Source organism: Rosa rugosa, chromosome 5, assembly GCF_958449725.1.
Source record: "Rosa rugosa chromosome 5, drRosRugo1.1, whole genome shotgun sequence".
Classification (NCBI taxonomy): Eukaryota; Viridiplantae; Streptophyta; class Magnoliopsida; order Rosales; family Rosaceae; genus Rosa; species Rosa rugosa.
The window spans coordinates 8,471,870-8,491,463 of NC_084824.1; the positions used below are offsets into that span (position 1 = coordinate 8,471,870).

Genomic DNA, 19,594 nt, shown 5'->3' on the forward strand with positions numbered 1-19,594 from the left:
CAGGTGAACGGAATCCGGTGACCGAAATCCGGCGTCCAACTTTATTGCACCCCAATAATCTTATTATTACCCCGCAATAATTTTTTTATTGGCCCCCAATAATCTTATTATTGCCTTCTAGTAATCGTTTTTTTGCCCCTCAATAATCTTATTATTATCCCCCAATAATCTTATTATTGCCTTCCAATAATCATTTTTTCGCCCCCCAATAATCTTATTATTGCCCAACCAAATCGTAAAAACAATCACTACTAGCAACATCCCATATTGAAATCGGCCAATTTTTTGGAGAAACAAACCACCGCAACAACATGGATGACGTTGGAGGCCTCCTACGCATTTACCAGAAAGAGGGGGGGGGGGGGGGGGGGGGGGGGGGGAGAAGAAGAAGAGAAGTCTGAACGAACGACGGCGTCAGAGCCCGGACCCGAACTCCGGCTGGCGCGTGGAGCTTCGGAGGTCTGATGACGACCCTGGCGTGGCGGCAGAGCATCGGAGGTTTTCTTCTCGTGGGAGCGGTGCTCGCAATCTAAGATGCAGTCGAGGTCGACCGTCAACTCTTCGATCTCACAATTCCGGCAAACATCAGCCTCGCCGAGTTTTCTATATCGGAACCGTTGACACGAAGCTTGAGGAGCTCCGATTCATCGTCGATTCAGTCAGACCCAACCTCACCGACTCAGTCCGGTCAAATTTCTCCGACAGTCCGATACACATCCGGCGACGAAGTCGCATATGATGACGAAGCCCGCAGACGTTGCCGGTTTCGGTCTCTGGTGAGAGAAGAAATCTGAGGGGGGAGGAGAGAGAGAAGAGATCGAAGAGGGGAGGGGAGAGAGAGAGAGAGAGAGTCTGAGAGGAGTCAGAGGGCGACGGCGTTGCCGGATTCGGTCTCCGGTGAGAGAAGAAATCGGTGAGGGGGAGGAGAGAGAGAATAGATCAAAGAGGGGAGAGGAGAGAGAGAGAGAGTCTGAGAGAGAGATGAGTGTAATTTATTAATTAAAATGAGGGCAATACTGTCAATAGATATTAGATTGGGTAAATGAGAGTAAAAATCTCTTAGTGGAGTAAGTGGACAATTTTTATTATGAGTTTTTGGTAAGTTTGCAGTTTCTACATTTTCATGATAGAATTGCCGACTAGCAACACTTTTCAGTGCAAAGGAGATTGCTTGGTCTTGATTGATATTGCAGTAGTACATTCTGATACGCATTTTGGTGCACTTAGTCAGTCGGCACGTCTCTCTCAATTGCAGATAGTGATGCCTGTTCATGTCAATGATCAGATTCAAATGAGTTGATACCATGCCACATGTTTCAGTGCCTATAAAAAAATAGATGCATATGATAAAGCTAATGCTCATTTTGCTCATTAACATAACCAAGTTTCTCCTTTATACCATGTTCAACGAGAATTAAGCTCATCAGAAATTCATTGATCTCTGCTTAGTGGCACAATCCATTATTGACGGGAGAGCTGCCCACGAATATTCTCTCCCTTGCCTTACTTGCCTGTAAAAGATGAAAGGAAAAAAAAAAATCACCATATATAAAGATCCTCTTAAAAAGTTTAAATGAGGCCAAGGTTCAACATAAATGATTGGGAACAGACCTGCATTTCCCAGTTTGTACAAGTTGTTACAAAAGCAAGCAGAGTGGTTTGCACAAAAGCACCAGCTTGTATACCAATCCAAAGGCCCCTTCCTCTTAGTTGTACCAAGAAAGCCAATGTAGCAGCAACTGGAATCCCACATAGATAAAATGCTCCAAGGTTTATGTAAGCCCCTATGTGCTGCCATCCACAGCCTCTAGCAATACCTGAATATCTAACCATTGTAAGATCATTTAACACATAGTTTAAACATGAAATAACTTATTTCTTAACCTGAAATAATTATAAACCTGAAAGGACCCCTTGCAAGCTGTCTAGTATAACAGACAGGCAAACTAGAGGAGCCATTGTTCTGACATAATCGATGACTTCTTCTTCATTGCTGAAGAGGTAACCAAACACATGGCGGCAGCAAAAGAGGGTTGTGGTCGTTAGAGTTGCCTCTGTGACTGCAAGAAACATGGCAGCGAAAGTAGCTATACGAGCACCTTCGGGGTTGCCAGCTCCTAGTTCATTTGAAACTCTAGTGCTGCACAATGCCAAGAAAACAAGATACCTTGGTACTTATTAAGTAAACTTGACTGCATTTTATGTTATGGTGTACAAAATATGTGAGGAGATGGTATATATGTGTTTGAACATACCTTGCTGCCGCACCAAATCCATATGGTATTGAATAGAGTGTCGAAATGGTCTGGAGACTATCCACAAAACTTGATTAGAGAATTTAGAACATCAAATTCTTCCATCGAATACATTATGCACCTCAATACTTTATTAGTATGGAGATCACACTTCGACAAATTGTTTAAAGTTGTTTTGAACAGGACACGAAAACAAAACTTACCATACAGACAACACTGAAGTTTCAAGAGCAGGATTTGGTAAAAGCCCAGACAGCAAGATAAGCAGCTCAAATGACCACCACTCAAGGCTACAACCATCAAGAAAAAAATAAACAAATAAAAAGAGACATTATAGAAACCAAAAGTTAAAGAAAACATGTAGTATTAACTTATTTCGAAAACATAAATGCAAGGAGTGTAAAACTACCATATCATTACTGCAGAAGGGACGGCAAAGCGAAAGAACTCTCCAGTTCCTTGGAATACCTCCTTAGAAATGGGAGCTCTAGTCTTTGAACATGCAGAAGAAAACTTCATGTATACTCCAAGTAAAATCACATTCACCCAATACGAAATGCTGATTGCCAATGCTCCTCCCAAGTTATCAAGGCCAGACTTGAACACTAGAATCCAACAGAGAGGAATATGGAACATAAGGGTCGCACAAGAGCTTATGAACATAGGAATTACTAAACTCTGTGTCTGAAAGTATCTAATGAGCGGTTGAAGAGTTGCATAAGCAAATAGACCAGGAATAAGCCAAATTGTGAATTTGCCAGCTTCACGAGAAATTGAAGGATCTTGACCCATGAAGATCAGTATATCCGCCATAAATATCCATATCAAAGATAATGGTAGACAAACTAAGTTGAGAGAAAATATAGCAGTGTAAGTTTGAAGTCCAAGTTTCTGATACTGCTTAGCTCCATAAGCTTGCCCACATAAAGTTTCAAGTGCACTAGCCATTCCTAACTGTTCAAGTAGCAGGTTACAGCATATATTTAGTAATTAAAACAGAAAACCAGTACAAGTTCAATTTGGTAATCCCCAAAGCCCATCTTTTATTGAATTTAATCTGTAATTTCATAGCACATCCACATTGCACACAGTTTCCTTACATGGTTTGTAATCAATTAGAATTTTAGGCCAAAAACAGAATATCACATGGAAACTTTGGCCAAGAAAATAAAATGAAATTAAATAGAGCCAAAAACTTTGGCCGCCATCTTCATTAGGTCAAAGAACCCAACAGCTGTGGGCCTGAACCCTAGAAAGCTAGACAAGTCTTTAATGCTTTTCATTCGACATATATACCAGCATTATCGCCTTGTGATTTTAAAGGAATCATTTGAAGGAACCATGGGCCATATATTCCACTCAAATACTAAACATTCCAGTCATTGATCTTAGCACGTCTGTATCGAAGTAGGGATGTCATATTCCAACTTTAAAAAGACAGATCAATAAACGAATGATGAATTGCAACAGATAATTTATACTTTAGTATAAAATCATAGAAAAAGTACTATCATCTAGACCTTGATGCTTGTATGTAACTGATATGTTCAATTAATGTTAGATGGTGATGGAGGCTAATTAGCATTTCTGCAAACTGTTTGACGTCAAAAATGCAGTTCCAAAATGCATGAAAGCAAGAAATGAACAGATTTAAGCAAGAAAAGAAAAGAAAAGGTGAAGATATATGAGACTTACAAAAAGACTAAAGCCGGTGACCCCGGCTAAAGAGATGGCTATGGCGGTGCTAGAAAGAGCTAGCTCACCGAGATGACCAACCATCATCATCGAAACTATCTGCAACAAGTACTGGGATAGGATCACAGCAACCATAGGTCCTGCTATGCATCCCAACTTCTTCACTTCTTCGAAGAACAAAAACCATGTCAGAATACTTGTACCGCCTGACCCTTTTTTTTGCTCTACTTGATCTTTGCCTCTTGGTAATAATAATCCCTCTTCCATGTTTGTTACTTCAGTATCTGCAGTGGAACTCACTCGAAGTTCTGGCACTTATATGCAGCATATGTATATCTCTTTTGGTCATTACGTGCGTGGAAGGATTAATATACAAGTATGCAACATTACAAGCCGATCCAACAAACGAGATAAAGTAAACAATTATGTGAAAGTAAAAAACCTTTATTTGCTAGACTACAAAAAAAAGAGAAAATTGTAACAGTGTCGCCTATCATAATGGCCGAAAGAAAAGACAGAAAATTTTCGGTGTGAAAATGGCTCCCCATTGTAATCCCTTATAATCTATGGTGTATTATTTGTCATGTACACTCTTTATTTTATGACTGTCTTGTCATTACCAACAAAATAATCAGTTTCAAGTGGCAAGATGCTATTTTTCTTTGAACGGCCGAAGTGAGCTGAACTGCCAAGAGCCTAAGACTTCTCAAATTCCAAATTAAGAAAGAAAATACTGAAACAATATCTGGATCTAACTTTGTGTACATTAATTTTCTCTGGATAAAATTGCTGGTTTACAATTTTTTTTTTTGAAGAATTCAAAACTGCAATAAATGAGAAAAGACGGGGCCATGAACAGAGCCCTCATGGTGGAGCAGATACAGCATCACAAACCAGAATGTGAAAGAGGGAAGGAGGCGGGTTCATATACCAATCTGAAGGCACTCCTGCCGTGAAGCCCAAGCAGCAACAAGATCAGCTGCCTTGTTAGCTTCTACTGGTCCAGGACCAGTTAACTAAAGAAAAAGCAGCAGCTGATCTTGACAAAAAACTTTGGGCACTACAGAAAGGAAAAACTTTTTATTGCCAAAAAAAGAACAGAGAAAGGCATAAGGCAAGTCCTCCAGGACTACTCATCAATAAAAGCTGTAGAATCGCTGTAAATCTGTATGTAATTAGGATTTTATTTAATTAGGATATCCTGTAATTATGGAAAGATTGTTTCCTATTAGAGTTAGACTACTCCTTTGTACTTATATATATACCCTCATTGTGGGATGAATAGAATTATCGAATTAACCCTGAATTGAAGTATTCTTTTCTACTTGGTATCAAAGCCAGGTTCAATCCTTTGAACTTGCGCTGCATCCTTTGAATCCTGAACCCTGAATCCCGAAGAACACCACAAACCGCTGCGTACCACCACCGTTGAAATCAAACCATCCTGAATTTCAAACCACCATCACCCTACCTTTTTTTTTCCAAAACATTCATATCCATCTTGAAACCCTTGAAAATCCAATCTTGCGAAAATCATGAATTCCTCAATGATGCAATCAAAGAAACAGGCTATGGGGCATTCGGTAACTACCGAATTTTCTGTTATGGCCCAACGTAAACAGGGTCCTCCTCTAGGCTTCTCAGGACCTTTTCCACACCGTCCTCTAAGTAAACCAAATCCATATGCAAACAAAAGGTGCATTATTTGTGGGGAATTAGGTCATAGCAAGGAGCGGTGCTATGAAGTGATTGGTTACCCTGATTGGTGGGACTTCACCAAGAAACCGCGAAAGAATCTGGGCAAGGCCGCTGTTGCTACTAAAGAGGAAGTTTACCTAGACAATGCCTCCGCTAATGTAGCGCAGTCAGGTATGAAGGGTAAGGTTACATTTAATAGTACATGGATAATTGATACAGGTGCATCTGACCATATGACCAATGACCCAAGTCTTGTGAAAAGCCTTAGACGTTCCCCTCAAGACTTTGTCTCTACTGCTGATGGTACTCCAACTCCGGTCACTGGAGAAGGTTCTATTGCTTTATCTGATACCTTAACCCTTGAATCTGTCTTAGTTGTTCCATCACTAGCTTATAATCTCATGTCTGTTGGTCAAGTTATTTTAGCTCTTGCATGTATTGTGACCTTCTATCCGTCTTTCTGTGTGTTTCAGGACATTCTGACTCGACGGATTCTTGGTTATGGTGTTAGAAGGGGGAAATTATACTATCTGGATCTGACAGAGACTGGAAAGAAACAGAAGCATCTTTTGGGACAAGCTAATCAGATCAACGGGGTAGAGAATGCGAAGGAAGCTGTATGGTTATGGCATCGCCGTTTAGGTCATCTATCCTTTCGTTATCTTAAGAAGCTGCAACCTCAATTGTTTTCAGTTGTTAGTGAATTGGATTTCCACTGTGACATCTGTGAACTGGCCAAGAGTCACCGTATTTCATATTCACCAAGTCTTAATAAAAGTCCTGTTCCTTTTATGAAGATTCACTCCGATGTCTGGGGTCCTGCAAAAATTCCTTCTCTTTCTGGAGCTCGGTATTTTGTAACGTTTATTGATGATTGCACTCGCATGACATGGGTGTCATTACTGAAGAATAAGAGTGATGTATTTGGAATGTTTACCGAATTTCACAAAATGGTGGCAACTCAGTATCAACAATCCATCAGAGTGTTTCAGTCTGACAATGGTGGAGAGTTTGTGAATGGCCCTATGATTGAGTTTTGCCGGTCACATGGAATTCGTCATCAAACCTCCAATTCTTATACTCCTCAACAGAATGGTTTAGCATAACGGAAGAACAGGCAATTGATGGAAGTTGTTCGTGCTTCCTTGTTTGGCATGAATGTACCTCGGTCCTATTGGGGCGAAGCAGTGAAATCAGCAGCATATCTTATCAACCGTACTCCTTCACGGGTGATTGAGTTTCAGAATCCTCATCAGAAGCTTCATACACTTTTGACCATCCCTTCTATGCCTAATTTGGAGCCCCGGGTGTTTGGGTGCACAACTTATGTTCATATTCCCAAGCCTCAACGTAGCAAGCTTGATCCCCGTGCCCGTAAGTGTATATTTGTTGGTTATGCTGACTTCCAGAAGGGTTATCGATGTTATGATCCTCTTACTGGCACTATACATATATCTCTTGATGTCTCATTCCGTGAATCTGAGCCATATTACTCAGGGGGAGCTTCTCAGTCTTCCCTTCAGGGGGAGAGAGGTTATGAAGGGAATCCTTGTTCTATTATTGATTTTGATGTCTTTGAAGACTTGGAAGATTTGGAGGAACGATTTGAAGGTAGAAATTCCGAAACAGAAAATGCAACTGCCGAACAGAGTGTTGTAAATTCCGAAACAGAAAATTCGACTGCTGAACAGAGTGTTGTAAATTCCGAAACAGAAAATGTGACTGCCGAACGGAGTGTTGTGAATTCCGAAACAAAGAATGCGACTGCTGAACAGAGTGTTGTGAATTCCGAAACAGAGAATGCAACTGCTGAAACTGCAGAACAGAGCGTTGTGAATTCCGAGACAGAAGAGACGACTTTTCTGGATAGTTTGAAACAAAATCAAGACGTATCTGAAGCTCACACACAAGATATTCCCCCTTCTGCCCCACCAACTGAAGATCCCAGTCAGAATGATCCACCTCAGGTACCCCTAAACTTTAATGAGTCTTCTGGGTTAGAAAGTGTCGAACCTAGGAAATCACAAAGGGTTACCAAGGGAATTCCTAAGAAACAATATGAACCAGATATCAAAGCCAAAGCTAAATACCCTATAGCTAATTTTATGTCTAACCATAGGATTTCTGGGTCACATGCACTTGTTGTTGATCAATTATCTACTGTATCTATTCCTAGTAACGTGCAGGATGCATTGATGAATCCAAAATGGACAAAGGCGATGAATGAAGAATTGGAAGCTCTTCAGAAAAATGCAACATGGGAGCTAGTACCTATGCCGGTTGGAAAGAAGACTGTAGGATGTCGTTGGGTATTTACTGTGAAGCTTAATGCAGATGGAACTATTAATAGATACAAAGCGAGGTTGGTTGCCAAAGTATATACACAACGCTATGGGATTGATTATGAGGAGACTTTTGCACCTGTGGCAAAGATTAATACTGTCCGGATTCTAATCTCACTTGCAGCAAACAAAGATTGGCCCTTGCACCAGTTTGATGTGAAGAATGCGTTTCTTAATGGGAATTTGGAGGAAGAAGTGTACATGGATATGCCCCCAGGTGTTAAGAATTACCCAAGTGATGTTGGCAAGGTGTGTAAATTGAAGAAGTCTTTGTATGGCCTGAAGCAATCTCCAAGAGCTTGGTTTGGAAGATTTTCAAAGTCCATGAAAGCCTTTAGGTACAGACAGAGCAATTCTGACCATACCTTGTTTATCAAACGCAAGAATGGTAAGATTACAGCTCTTATTGTGTATGTTGATGACATGATTGTTACAGGGGATGATCCGAAAGAGATGAATGAATTGCAAAAGTATCTGTCAAAGGAGTTTGAAATGAAGGATCTGGGACAACTAAAGTATTTTTTGGGTATTGAAGTTGCAAGGTCTAAGAAGGGGATTTTGCTTTCACAAAGGAAGTATGTCCTTGATTTACTTGCTGAAACAGGGATGCTGGACTGCAGACCAATGGAGACACCCATTGAGATGAATCACAGACTTTCTATTTATCCTGATCAAGTTTCAACTGACAAAGGGAGGTATCAACGTCTTGTAGGAAGGTTGATTTATCTTTCACATACTAGACCTGATATTGCTTATGATGTGAGTGTTGTTAGTCAATTTATGCATTGTCCTAGTGAAGAGCATATGGATGCAGTCTTTCGTATTTTGAAGTACTTGAAGATGGCGCCAGGTAAAGGGTTACTGTTTCAGAAAAAAGATGAATTGGAAGTTGTTGGGTACACAGATGCAGATTGGGCTGGTGATAAAACTGACAGACGTTCTACATCTGGGTACTTCACTTTTGTTGGAGGGAACCTTGTCACCTGGCGTAGCAAAAAGCAGAAAGTTGTTGCCAGATCAAGTGCAGAAGCTGAGTTCCGAGGTATGGCACACGGAGTCTGTGAAATGTTGTGGATTCGTAATATCTTGAAAGACCTGGGTTACAAGCTTAAAAAGCCTATGGATTTGCATTGTGATAATACAGCTGCCATTGAGATTGCACATAATCCAGTTCAGCATGATAGAACAAAGCATGTGGAGGTTGACCGTCATTTTATTAAAGAAAATCTTGACAGAAAGGTTATTCGCTTTCCATTTGTAAACTCAGAGGAGCAATTAGCTGATGTTCTTACTAAAGGAGTGTCCAGGAAGGTATTTGACAGCTCAGTTGACAAGTTGGGCATGATAGACATCTATGCACCAACTTGAGGGGGAGTGTAGAATCGCTGTAAATCTGTATGTAATTAGGATTTTATTTAATTAGGATATCCTGTAATTATGGAAAGATTGTTTCCTATTAGAGTTAGACTACTCCTTTGTACTTATATATATACCCTCATTGTGGGATGAATAGAATTATCGAATTAAGCCTGAATTGAAGTATTCTTTTCTACTAAAGCAAGTTTCTCCTTCATATCATAATTAATAAATAAAGAGAACTGAACTCATCAAAGATACATAAATCTCTGCGACAATCCATTAGCTTCAAGAGAGCTTCCCTCATATATACTCTCCATTGCGTTCCTTGCATGATACGTCATGTCTAAGGTTTAGACTCAAATGTGCCATGTTATGTTGCATTTGAGTACTTCTAGCTCCTTCATACCACATTAAAAAGCATTAAACCCATGAGAAACTCATTGAACTCTGCTTAGTGGCACAATCCATTATCAACTGGAGAGCTTCCATCAAATATTCGCTCCCTTGCCTTACTTGCCTGGGAAATTCAAATGAGGCCAGTGTCAATCATATTAGGCCAACCTCTGTCAAAAATTGAAAGGGCCGATCGAGATATATATTAAGAGATGATTAAGAAATAAAGACCTGCATTTCCCAGTTTGTACAACATGTCACAAAAGCTAGCAGAGTGGTTTGCACAAAAGCACCGACTTGTATTCCTATCCAAAGCCCCCTTCCTCTTAGTAGTACCAAGAAAGCCAATGTAGCAGCAACTGGAATCCCACATAAATAATATGCCCCAAGATTTATGTAAGCCCCTATATGCTGCCACCCACATCCTCTAGATATACCTGAATATAATCCATTGACAATACATATATTTAACACTAGGACCGATACATAAAAATAAAAAAATAAAAACTTATTTGGTATATTTCTTAAGCTTGAAGAGCAATGAACCTGAAAGGACCCCTTGCAAGCTGTCTAGTATAACAGATAGGCAAAGTAGAGGAGCCATAATTCTGACATAATCAATTACTTCTTCCTCATTGGTAAATAGGTAACCAAATACTTGGCGGCAGCAAAAGAGGGTTATGGCTACTGTACTCGTCTCTGCGACTGCAAGAAACATGGCAGCGCAAGTAGCTATACGAGCACCTTCCGGGTTACCAGCTCCTAGTTCATTTGAAACTCTAGTACTGTAGAATGTTCAAGGAAAAAAAAAGAGAATGTTATTTACTGTAGATCCATATAATCAAACTTAACTGTATTTAACACTATGGTATACGAAAGTCTATATTCTGATGGTCTATCAGTATTTCAACAGACCTTGCTGCCGCACCAATTCCATTCGGTATTGAATAGAGTGTCACAATTGTCTGGAGACTGCCCACAAAACTCAATTAGAATAAATCATTTTTTCGGAATGCATTTAGCTCATTATTGTAGAGATCAAACTTGACATATTAGTTAAAATTTTATACTTATTTCTTGAAGATCTTCCCTGTTTCCAAACTGGAACAAATTAGAAAACTTACCATACAGACAACACTGAAGTTTCAAGAGTAGGATTTGGTAAAAGTCCAGACAGCAAGATAAGCAGCTCAAATGACCACCACTCAAGACTACAACCATCAACAAAATATTAAAAAAGGAGAGCTTTATTTCGATGAGAAAAACAGGACGTTAAAGATAATAAAACTTAGAGAGAATGTAATGCAGGGAATAGAACTACCATAACATTACTGCAGAAGGGATGGCAAAGCGAAAGAACTCTCCAATTCCTTGGAACACCTCCTTAGAAATTGGAGCTCTGGTTTTTGAACATGCAGAAGAAAACTTCATGTATAATCCCAATAGAATCGCATACAACCAGTAGGAAATGCTCATCGCTAATGCTCCTCCAAGGTTATCCAGTCCAGACTTGAACACTAGGACCCAACAGAGAGGAATATGGAACATAAGTGTCACACAAGAGCTCAGAAGCATTGGAAGTATCAAACTTTGTGTCTGAAAGTATCTAATGAGTGGTTGAAGAGTTGCACAAGCAAATAGAGCCGGAATAAGCAATACTATGAATTTGCCAGCTTGACGAGAAATTGAAGGATCTTGACCCATGAAAATCAGCAAGTCCTCCGTATAAAACCATATGAAAGATATAAGAAGACAGACTAGGTTCAGAGAAAATATAGCAGTGTAAGTTTGAAGTCCATGTTTCTGATATTGTTCAGCTCCATAAGCTTGTCCACATAAAGTTTCCAGCGCACTAGCCAGTCCTGACTGTTCAAATAGCAAGTTACAAAATCTATTCAGTTAAACAGCAAAGGCCCATCGTCTAATCTGTAATCCTCTTATTATTAGACAAATATAATCTGAATGTGTGCATGTCCATTTGTCCCCAGCAGCAGGATCTAATGCAAGTCCCAATTTTTACAAAAACCCGTGATTAGTGCCATGACAATGCTAGTTTAGTCCCAAGTACTAATGAACTGAAGTCAGTCAGAGAACCAAAAGCTGTTAATGATTACCAAACATATACCAAAGCAACTTTTAATGTCCCACTCAACTGACTCAAGTACAAACCATTCTAATCGTTCATCCTAGCACCTCTCACCTCTGTGATCCACGTTGGGAGGTCATATATATTCGACTTCGACATGCTAGATCAGTGAACAAGCAAATGGTGAAACGCAATGAATCGGTCGCAAAGATCAGCCAATGATAGAAATTTAGAACTAAAATTATGGAAGAATTATACTGAACAACCTGATGTTAGATCACTTAGATGATATAAGCTAATTAGCAGTTCTACAAAGTACAAACAATTTGACGTCAAAAATACAGTTCCAAAGGGGACGAAAGCAAGAAATGAGCAGATTTAAGTATGCAAAGAAAAGGGAAAAGTTGAAAATACATGAAAGACTTACAAAAAGACTAAAGCCAGTGACGTTAGCTAGCGAGATGGCTATGGCGGTGCTAGAGAGAGCTAGGTCACCGAGGTGACCAACCATCATCATCGAAACGATCTGCAACAAGAACTGGGATAGATTCACGGCAACCATAGGTCCTGCTATGCAACTCAACCTCTTCACTTCTTGGAAGAACGACCGCCATGGCCCTTTTCTTTGATCTAGTTGATCTTTGCCTCTTGGTAATAACAGTCCTTCCATGTTAGTCATTTCAGCATCCGCAGTGCATTCACTCGAAGTTTTATTACTTGAACTTAGTCTATAGTATGCAGCATAAGTCTTTATTATCTTTTTCTCGTCATTACGTACGTGGAGTGACGAATATACAAGTATTGAAGTATACAACCTTACAAACCAATCTGACAAACGAGATAATCAAAGAAAGAAACTATGTCCCAAGTAAAAAACTTTATTAGCTAGACTACAGAAAAGGAGAAAATTATAACTCGTCCTGTCGCCTATCATAATGGCCAAAACAAAAGATGCAGAATTTTTGGAGTCATCAGTCCCCATTGTAATCCTTTATTATATATGGTGTATTATTTGTCATGTAGTCTTTATTTTATGATTGTCGACCTTTGTCATTACCAACAAAAACAATCAGTTTCAAGCGGCAAGATGCTCTTTTTCTTTGAAGGGCAGAAGTGAGCTGAACTGGTACGTAAGACTCCGTTCAAATTCCAAATAAAAAAAGACAACTGAAACAATATCAACTGGAGTGCTTCCCTCAAAAGAATAGAGAAAGGCATAATGCAAGTCCTCCAGTACTACTCGTTGATGAAATCAAGTTTCTCCTTAATACCATAGTAAATAAGAAGAACTAAGCTCATCAAAAATACAGCAATCTCTGCTTAATTAGTGAGGCAATCGCTTCAACGGGCTATTCCCTCAATCCCCCATATTTTCTCTCTCTTGCCTTACTTGCATGTTACGCCATGCATGTCTAAATTTAAGCTTAAATGCACCATGTTATTATGGATTTGAGTACTTCTCCTTCATACTGTGTTAAAAAGAATTAAGTCCATGAGAAACTCTATTGGAAGTATGGTTGCAGTATGGCTGTTTCTATTCACTGTCATTAGCCTTACTTTTCACTGTTGATAGCTTACCTTAGTTGTTAGAGTTGTTTAGCTAAGTTATGGTTGGGTTGTCCCTTAAATTAAGGATCAGCTTTTCTGTTTCTTTTTCTCTTCTTTGTGTATATATAGGAAAAGCTTGTAATCAGTTTCATAATGAAGTAAAAATCAGAAAACCTTCCACAAAGTTTCTGTCTTGTTTTCTTCATGGTATCAGAGCAGGAATTGAAGGCCTGACTCTGTAATTGTTCTTGTGGAGTTCCTGAGTTTGTCAGCTTAACATGGCTGGGAAATCGGGTTCTAAAGGTGAGGAGCCTCTTGTGTCTTCCGATGTTGAGTTTAATCCAAACCAACGTCTTAGTTCTATTTTGTTGAATGAATTCAACTATCTTTCTTCGGCTAGAGCTGTTACATTTTCACTTGGAGGAAGGTCCAAGCTTGGCTATGTCAATGGAGTCATACAAAAGCCCAAAGATGACTCTCCTACATATGAATCTTGGCTGTGCAAGGATCAGCTGGTTATGTCTTGGCTACTCAACTCTATGGAGAGTAGAATAGCAGAAATTTTCAGCTTTTCTGAGTCCGCTATGCATCTTTGGAAACATGTTAAAGAGATGTATGGAAATCAGAATAATGCTGCTCAAGTTTTTCAACTCAAACGAGATATTGCTGATCTTCAACAAGAAGGTAAGCCTTTTGTTCAACATCTTGGTAGTCTTACAAGCATGTGGAATGAGCTAGATGTTTATAGACCTCATACCATCGAGGCTAGTGTTTTGTTAAAGAGAGCTGAGGAGGACAAGATTTTTCAACTCCTATCAAGCTTAAACTCAGAGTATGAAGATTTAAGAAGTCATATTCTTATGAATGCTGAGTTACCATCTGATGCAGATTTTGCTAAAGAGAATATGGTACCAAGTTGCAGACTTGTTGGCGAACTATGGTACTACTTCCACAACCTTGGTTTGGTGGGATTTGACTCCTCCATTCATACTATCATCATGTAATAGTGACCGTTTAGGTTTTCCACAGTTTCGCATTCGCTAGTTTGTTTTCTTGTGTGTTGGATATTTACTAGAGAGGTTTTGGCTTAGTCCCCCTCTCCTTGTATCTCTTTTAACTTCTTTAAATAAATTTTGAGGCGTTAAGGAGGTTCATTGCCTTTCTTAACCCTCTATTCAGCCAAAAAAAAAAATGCTGAGTTACCATCTTTCAACAATGTGTGTGCTACCATTCAAAGAGAAGAGGTTCGAAAAAAGGTGATGAATATGGAGATCAAGACAAGTGGGTCTGAAACTAGAGCTTATGTTTCCAATCACAGGCAAGTTGAAGCTAAGGTGTACAAAGGCAAGAGACCAGACTTGAAATGCAGCTACTGTGAGGGTGTTGGACATGTCAATGATAGATGTTGGGTTCTCCATCCTGAACAGAAGCCGAAGTTTCTAAAGGAAGGAAAAGGTCCTCAAAAGGGTTGGAATCCACCAAAAGCAAACCTTGCAGCAGCTTCCTCTACTCCTTCTGAGGGTATGCTGAACTTCACCTCCAATCCCACTACTCTAATCAATGAATTTGCTGCCTATCTCAACAAGAAGCAGATGCATGGTGGAGGTGAAGAAACAGCCATGGCTGGGATTGAATGTCACACTACACTCCTTGGGAAGTTTGCTGGTTTTCTTGCTTAAACTGACTGTGTCCCTTGTGAAGAAGCTTCAGGTATTCTAAAATCCTTCTCAACTGCTCTCAATGTTTGTGCTATGGATGACTATTGGATTATAGACTCAGGTGCTACGGATCACATGACAAATAAGCTCGAAAATTTGCATGATTTTGAAAAATTGTCCATTCCTTCTAAAGTTTCAGTAGCAAATGGCAAAGGAGTTTCTGTTTTGGGAAAGGGAAAACTAAAACTACTTTATGGTTTCATTGAGTCAATTGCCCTTTATGTTCCTTCCTTTCCTTTTCAACTTCTGTCCGTCGGAAGAATTATACATACCTTAAAATGCCTTGTCATTTTCTCTCCTTATAATGTTATATTTCAGGATCTCATCACCAAGAAGAAGATTGGTGAAGGTTTCTTCTTGAATGGACTTTATTATCTGTCAAAAAACTCTTTTGTCTCCAAGGCTTTTCAAGCTAGTTCAAGTTTAGCACAAGATCATCATCTGTGGCATCAACGTTTGGCTCATCCTTCTGAGAAAGTGTTGTCTTTTTTGTTCCCAAATATGTGCAAGGCAACTAATCAATGTGATGTCTGCCATTTATCAAAATCCTCTAGATTACCATTTACTTCTTCCTTGTCTAGGGCTAGTAATCCTTTTGAAATCGTGCATTCAGACATTTGGGGTCCAGTTCTTGAGTCCTATGATGGATTTAAGTATTTTGTAACCTTTGTAGATGATTTTTCGAGGATTACTTGGTTGTATCTTTTGAAACTAAAAAGTGAAGTTGTGGATGTTTTTAAGGATTTTCATAATCTTGTCACCACTCAATTTTCATCATCTATTCATATTTTACGATCCGATAATGGTTCTGAGTATATGTCCAATAACATGTCACAATACTTGAGCACACAAGGCATTGTGCATCAAACAAGCTGTGTTGGTACTCCTCAACAAAATGGGATTGCCGAAAGAAAAAATCGAGACCTTCTTGAAAAGACTAGAGCTCTTATGTTTCAAATGAATGTTCCAAAAAAATTTTGGTCTCAAGGTGTTCTCACTGCCACATATCTCATCAACAGACTTCCTAGTAGAGTGCTTGGTTTCAAATCTCCTCTTGAGGTGTTGAAAGGTAGAAAGATTGATTTGTCTCACTTAAAGGTCTTTGGCTGCACATGCTTTGTTCATATTCAAGCTCATCAACGTGATAAACTTGATCCTAGAGCCAGTAAGTGTGTTTTTCTAGGATATTCATCTACTCAAAAGGGGTATAAATGCTACAACTATGCTACTAGGAAGCTTATTGTTTCTAGGGATGTGAGATTTGATGAAGTAACTCCCTATTTTACTAAGAAATCATGTGATACTGGTCAGGGGGAGTTTCTATCTGATCCGTTTCCAAGTCCTAATCTTCCTGTTTATGAGGTTTGTAACTTGCCTGTCAATCCTGTTCTTCCTGTTGATGAGGATTGCAACTCGTCTATCAATCCTAATATTCCAGTTCAAGAAGTTCCAGCTGTAATCTCTGATTCAGAAGTTGATATGCAATCTGTTGTTGAGCCTTCCTCTCCACCAGCAGTTATTCTTCGTAGAAACCCTTTGGTATCTCCACCTGCAGTTGTGCTTCGTAGAAATCCTCCACGAGAACGAGGTCCTCCGTCAAAGCTCAATGACTATAAAACCTACACTGTAAGGTACCCGATGACACACTTTATATCTTATAGGAATTTTTCCTCTGCTCATTCTGCTTTTCTAAGTGCTCTTGATTGTACTCATGAACCTCAAAGTTTTGAGGAAGCTAATCAGCTTGGTGTATGGAAGCAAGCTATGGCAGATGAACTTCAAGCACTTCATGACAATAATACATGGAGTGTTGTTCGAATTCCTAAAGGGAAGAAGGCTGTAGGAAGTCGTTGGGTTTACAAAACGAAGCTTCATTCGGATGGTTCTGTGGAGAGACATAAGGCTCGTTTGGTAGCTCGTGGTTTTACTCAAACATATGGAGTAGACTACAAGGAGACTTTCGCTCCTGTTGCTAAAATGAGTACAGTGAGAGTTTTGTTATCAGTTGCAGTCAATCATGCTTGGCCTCTATATCAAATGGATGTAAAAAATGCGTTTTTACATGGTGATCTTGAAGAAGAGGTTTATATGAAGTTGCTGTTGGATCATAATTCATATACATATTTGTCCCCTAAAACATGGAAATTACTTGTTCTAAAGTCCAAATTTAATGTTGACTAATCCAATTTCATTATTTCCCTAATCTTGTACTTTTGCTTAACCTTTGTGTTTATTTATATATATTTATTATGTTTTCCTTATCATGCTAGAAAATGATGGAGAAAAATGGAAATGCACTAAAAATGTCAACTTTACACATTTTCCTACTCCGGCTAGGAGAAACCAAGCCAAGCAAGGAAGAAGGAGCGACCACCTGACCAAATGAACTTCAAATTGAGCTAAAACCTTCCAGATTCATTCTAGACATCCTAAGAAACATTTCTTATGAAGAATGCAAGAGCCAAATAGAAGTGGAAGGCCTTCAAACAGTCAGCCCAATTTAATGCAGAAGCAAAACTGGAAAACTGGACCTGTAAGGAGTCCAGCAGCGATTTCGGCCCAATGGCATGGAAATAAATTCTGAAAATTTGACACAATGATCTACACTCATGGTGGATCATTTCATATGAAGAAGTCACGGGCAAAATCTGAAGTCTTGGTGGAGAATTAATTGAAGGAAAAATGAGTAGAAAGTGACTCAAACCTAACAAAATCCATTAGTGTTTAAATATTCAAACCTAACAAATTCCATCAATGTTTAAATGCTCAAACCTAACCCATCATCATTTGTTTAAAGCCAAATAGTTTTGCTTGGTAGCCTATAAATAGAGGCTACAACAAAGAAGAAAAAGACCAATTCCTTCATCCATTACATCTTCTTTCTCTCTTCATCTCCTTCACAAAACCTCCATCTCCACCTCCCAAAAATTCAAACTCATACTATCCATACTACTTTATCTCCTCCATCACCACCACCATTTCTTATCATCTACCTCCATTAACACCATCACTACTACATCATTTCTCCACTCTCTTTTCTATCATCATTTTCTCCATCTAGTCCACCTATTCACACAATACATAATACAAGCTTCACTATCTTTTATCATCAAATCTTCAAGAGCAAGAAGGAGAGGGAATCACCACCACCACCATCACCACCAAGACGTGAGCTTGGGGACCATCCGACACACCACTAAGCCAACTCTATCCCTTTTACTCTAGATTATATTTTGGTGTTTAATTTGATTATGAAGTTAGTATATGTAATTATAAGTGAGTAGTACTTTGTTGGGGCTAGGGTTGAAAGCCCTAGCCAATCTTGTATGAATTGATGTTTTAATTGACATTTGATGTTATTTGTGATTTTCATCTTCATATGCTAATTCAAGAAGTGAATGCATTCATTCAAACTTAACTATTTTGAATGTGTTGTGTTTGTCATCTCATGAAAAAATGTTTAGGAAGTAGTTAACCTTGAACATTAATAGCATGATAGCATCCTTTATGTGCATATGAAGGTTGTGAGTTAAAATCACCTAGATCTAAGATTGGTTTGCTTGCATGATTATCTAAACTCAAAGCTTTATGCATCTAGGAACAATGAATTGAGACTTAACCGGTAATATGAATTGTTCTTAGGTAGTTAATTCTCGACTTATCCGGTTGGAATTGATAACATTAAAGGAGTTTAAGCCTTTGTAGTCTTATCCGGATGCAAAGAGGGTAATTGGGAAATTAGAATAGCATCACTTGTATTTGAACTTCAATGCTTGCAAGGGAGGGTAGTGGTAGACAATTCAACCCCTAACTTCATCCATTATATTACTAGTTTAGTTTACATTTGAGCATTTAATTTAATTTGGTTCACCACTCTATCCAACAAACAATCTCACTACCACCACAATGCACATACTCACCATGAGCCTACATTTCTTGTGAATTTAGGTTTGTGATTGTACATTTGCATATTCTAGCTCTCCTTAGGTTAACACCCTAGCTAGTGAAAGGAATCCAATCCTCGTGGGTTCGACAACCTTTCTTAAATCCCTATACTATTACTTGTACCCCTTATACTTGAGGGTGGCTATTTGACTAACAGTTGCCTCCAGGTCATCCTCAATCTCATGATCCTGAGATAGTATGCAAGCTTCACAAGTCTATTTATGGCCTAAAGCAATCTCCTCGTGCTTGGTATGCCAAGCTCAGTTCAGTACTTGAGGAAGTTGGTTTTCAAAGAAGCAATGCAGATTCTTTTTAGTTGATGATTGGTTCAACAAGTAAGCTTGTGGTGCTCATCTATGTTGATGATTTAATTGTGACATGTGACAATGTTGAAGAGATTAATACTCTCAAGAAATCTTTGCAAAATAGGTTTGCTTTGAAAGATTTGGGAATTCTCAAATATTTTCTTGGTATAGAAGTGGCCACTTCTCAGAAAGGTCTTTTTCTAAACCAAAGAAAATACGTTCTTGATCTGTAATAACCCGAAACTTAGTA

At 39.0% G+C, this 19,594-nt stretch overlaps 2 protein-coding genes across 3 annotated transcripts; both read right to left on the bottom strand.

Annotated features, from left to right (window-relative positions):
• Positions 1 to 1,063: 1,063 nt before the first annotated feature.
• On the bottom strand, positions 1,064 to 4,468 carry LOC133709848 (protein DETOXIFICATION 12-like). 2 transcript variants are annotated; one of them, XM_062135767.1, is made up of 8 exons: positions 3,951 to 4,462; positions 2,665 to 3,209; positions 2,459 to 2,545; positions 2,256 to 2,312; positions 1,902 to 2,140; positions 1,612 to 1,817; positions 1,400 to 1,511; positions 1,064 to 1,265 (listed from the first exon to the last, which is right to left on the bottom strand). In XM_062135767.1, exons 1-7 carry the CDS (start codon positions 4,215 to 4,217, stop codon positions 1,446 to 1,448), a joined length of 1,467 nt encoding a protein of 488 aa, XP_061991751.1. In that variant the 5' UTR covers positions 4,218 to 4,462; the 3' UTR covers positions 1,064 to 1,265; positions 1,400 to 1,445. The 2 variants fall into 2 exon arrangements, with proteins under 2 accessions (XP_061991751.1, XP_061991752.1); XM_062135768.1 differs by lacking the exons at positions 1,064 to 1,265; positions 1,400 to 1,511 and having other exon boundaries at positions 1,639 to 1,825; positions 3,951 to 4,468.
• A 5,103-nt stretch (positions 4,469 to 9,571) lies between these two features.
• On the bottom strand, positions 9,572 to 12,621 carry LOC133710503 (protein DETOXIFICATION 12-like). The gene is made up of 7 exons (XM_062136584.1): positions 12,256 to 12,621; positions 11,064 to 11,608; positions 10,867 to 10,953; positions 10,658 to 10,714; positions 10,289 to 10,527; positions 9,974 to 10,179; positions 9,572 to 9,866 (listed from the first exon to the last, which is right to left on the bottom strand). The coding sequence occupies exons 1-7, from the start codon at positions 12,505 to 12,507 to the stop codon at positions 9,801 to 9,803; spliced, it is 1,452 nt and encodes a 483-aa protein (XP_061992568.1). The 5' UTR covers positions 12,508 to 12,621; the 3' UTR covers positions 9,572 to 9,800.
• Positions 12,622 to 19,594: the final 6,973 nt, after the last annotated feature.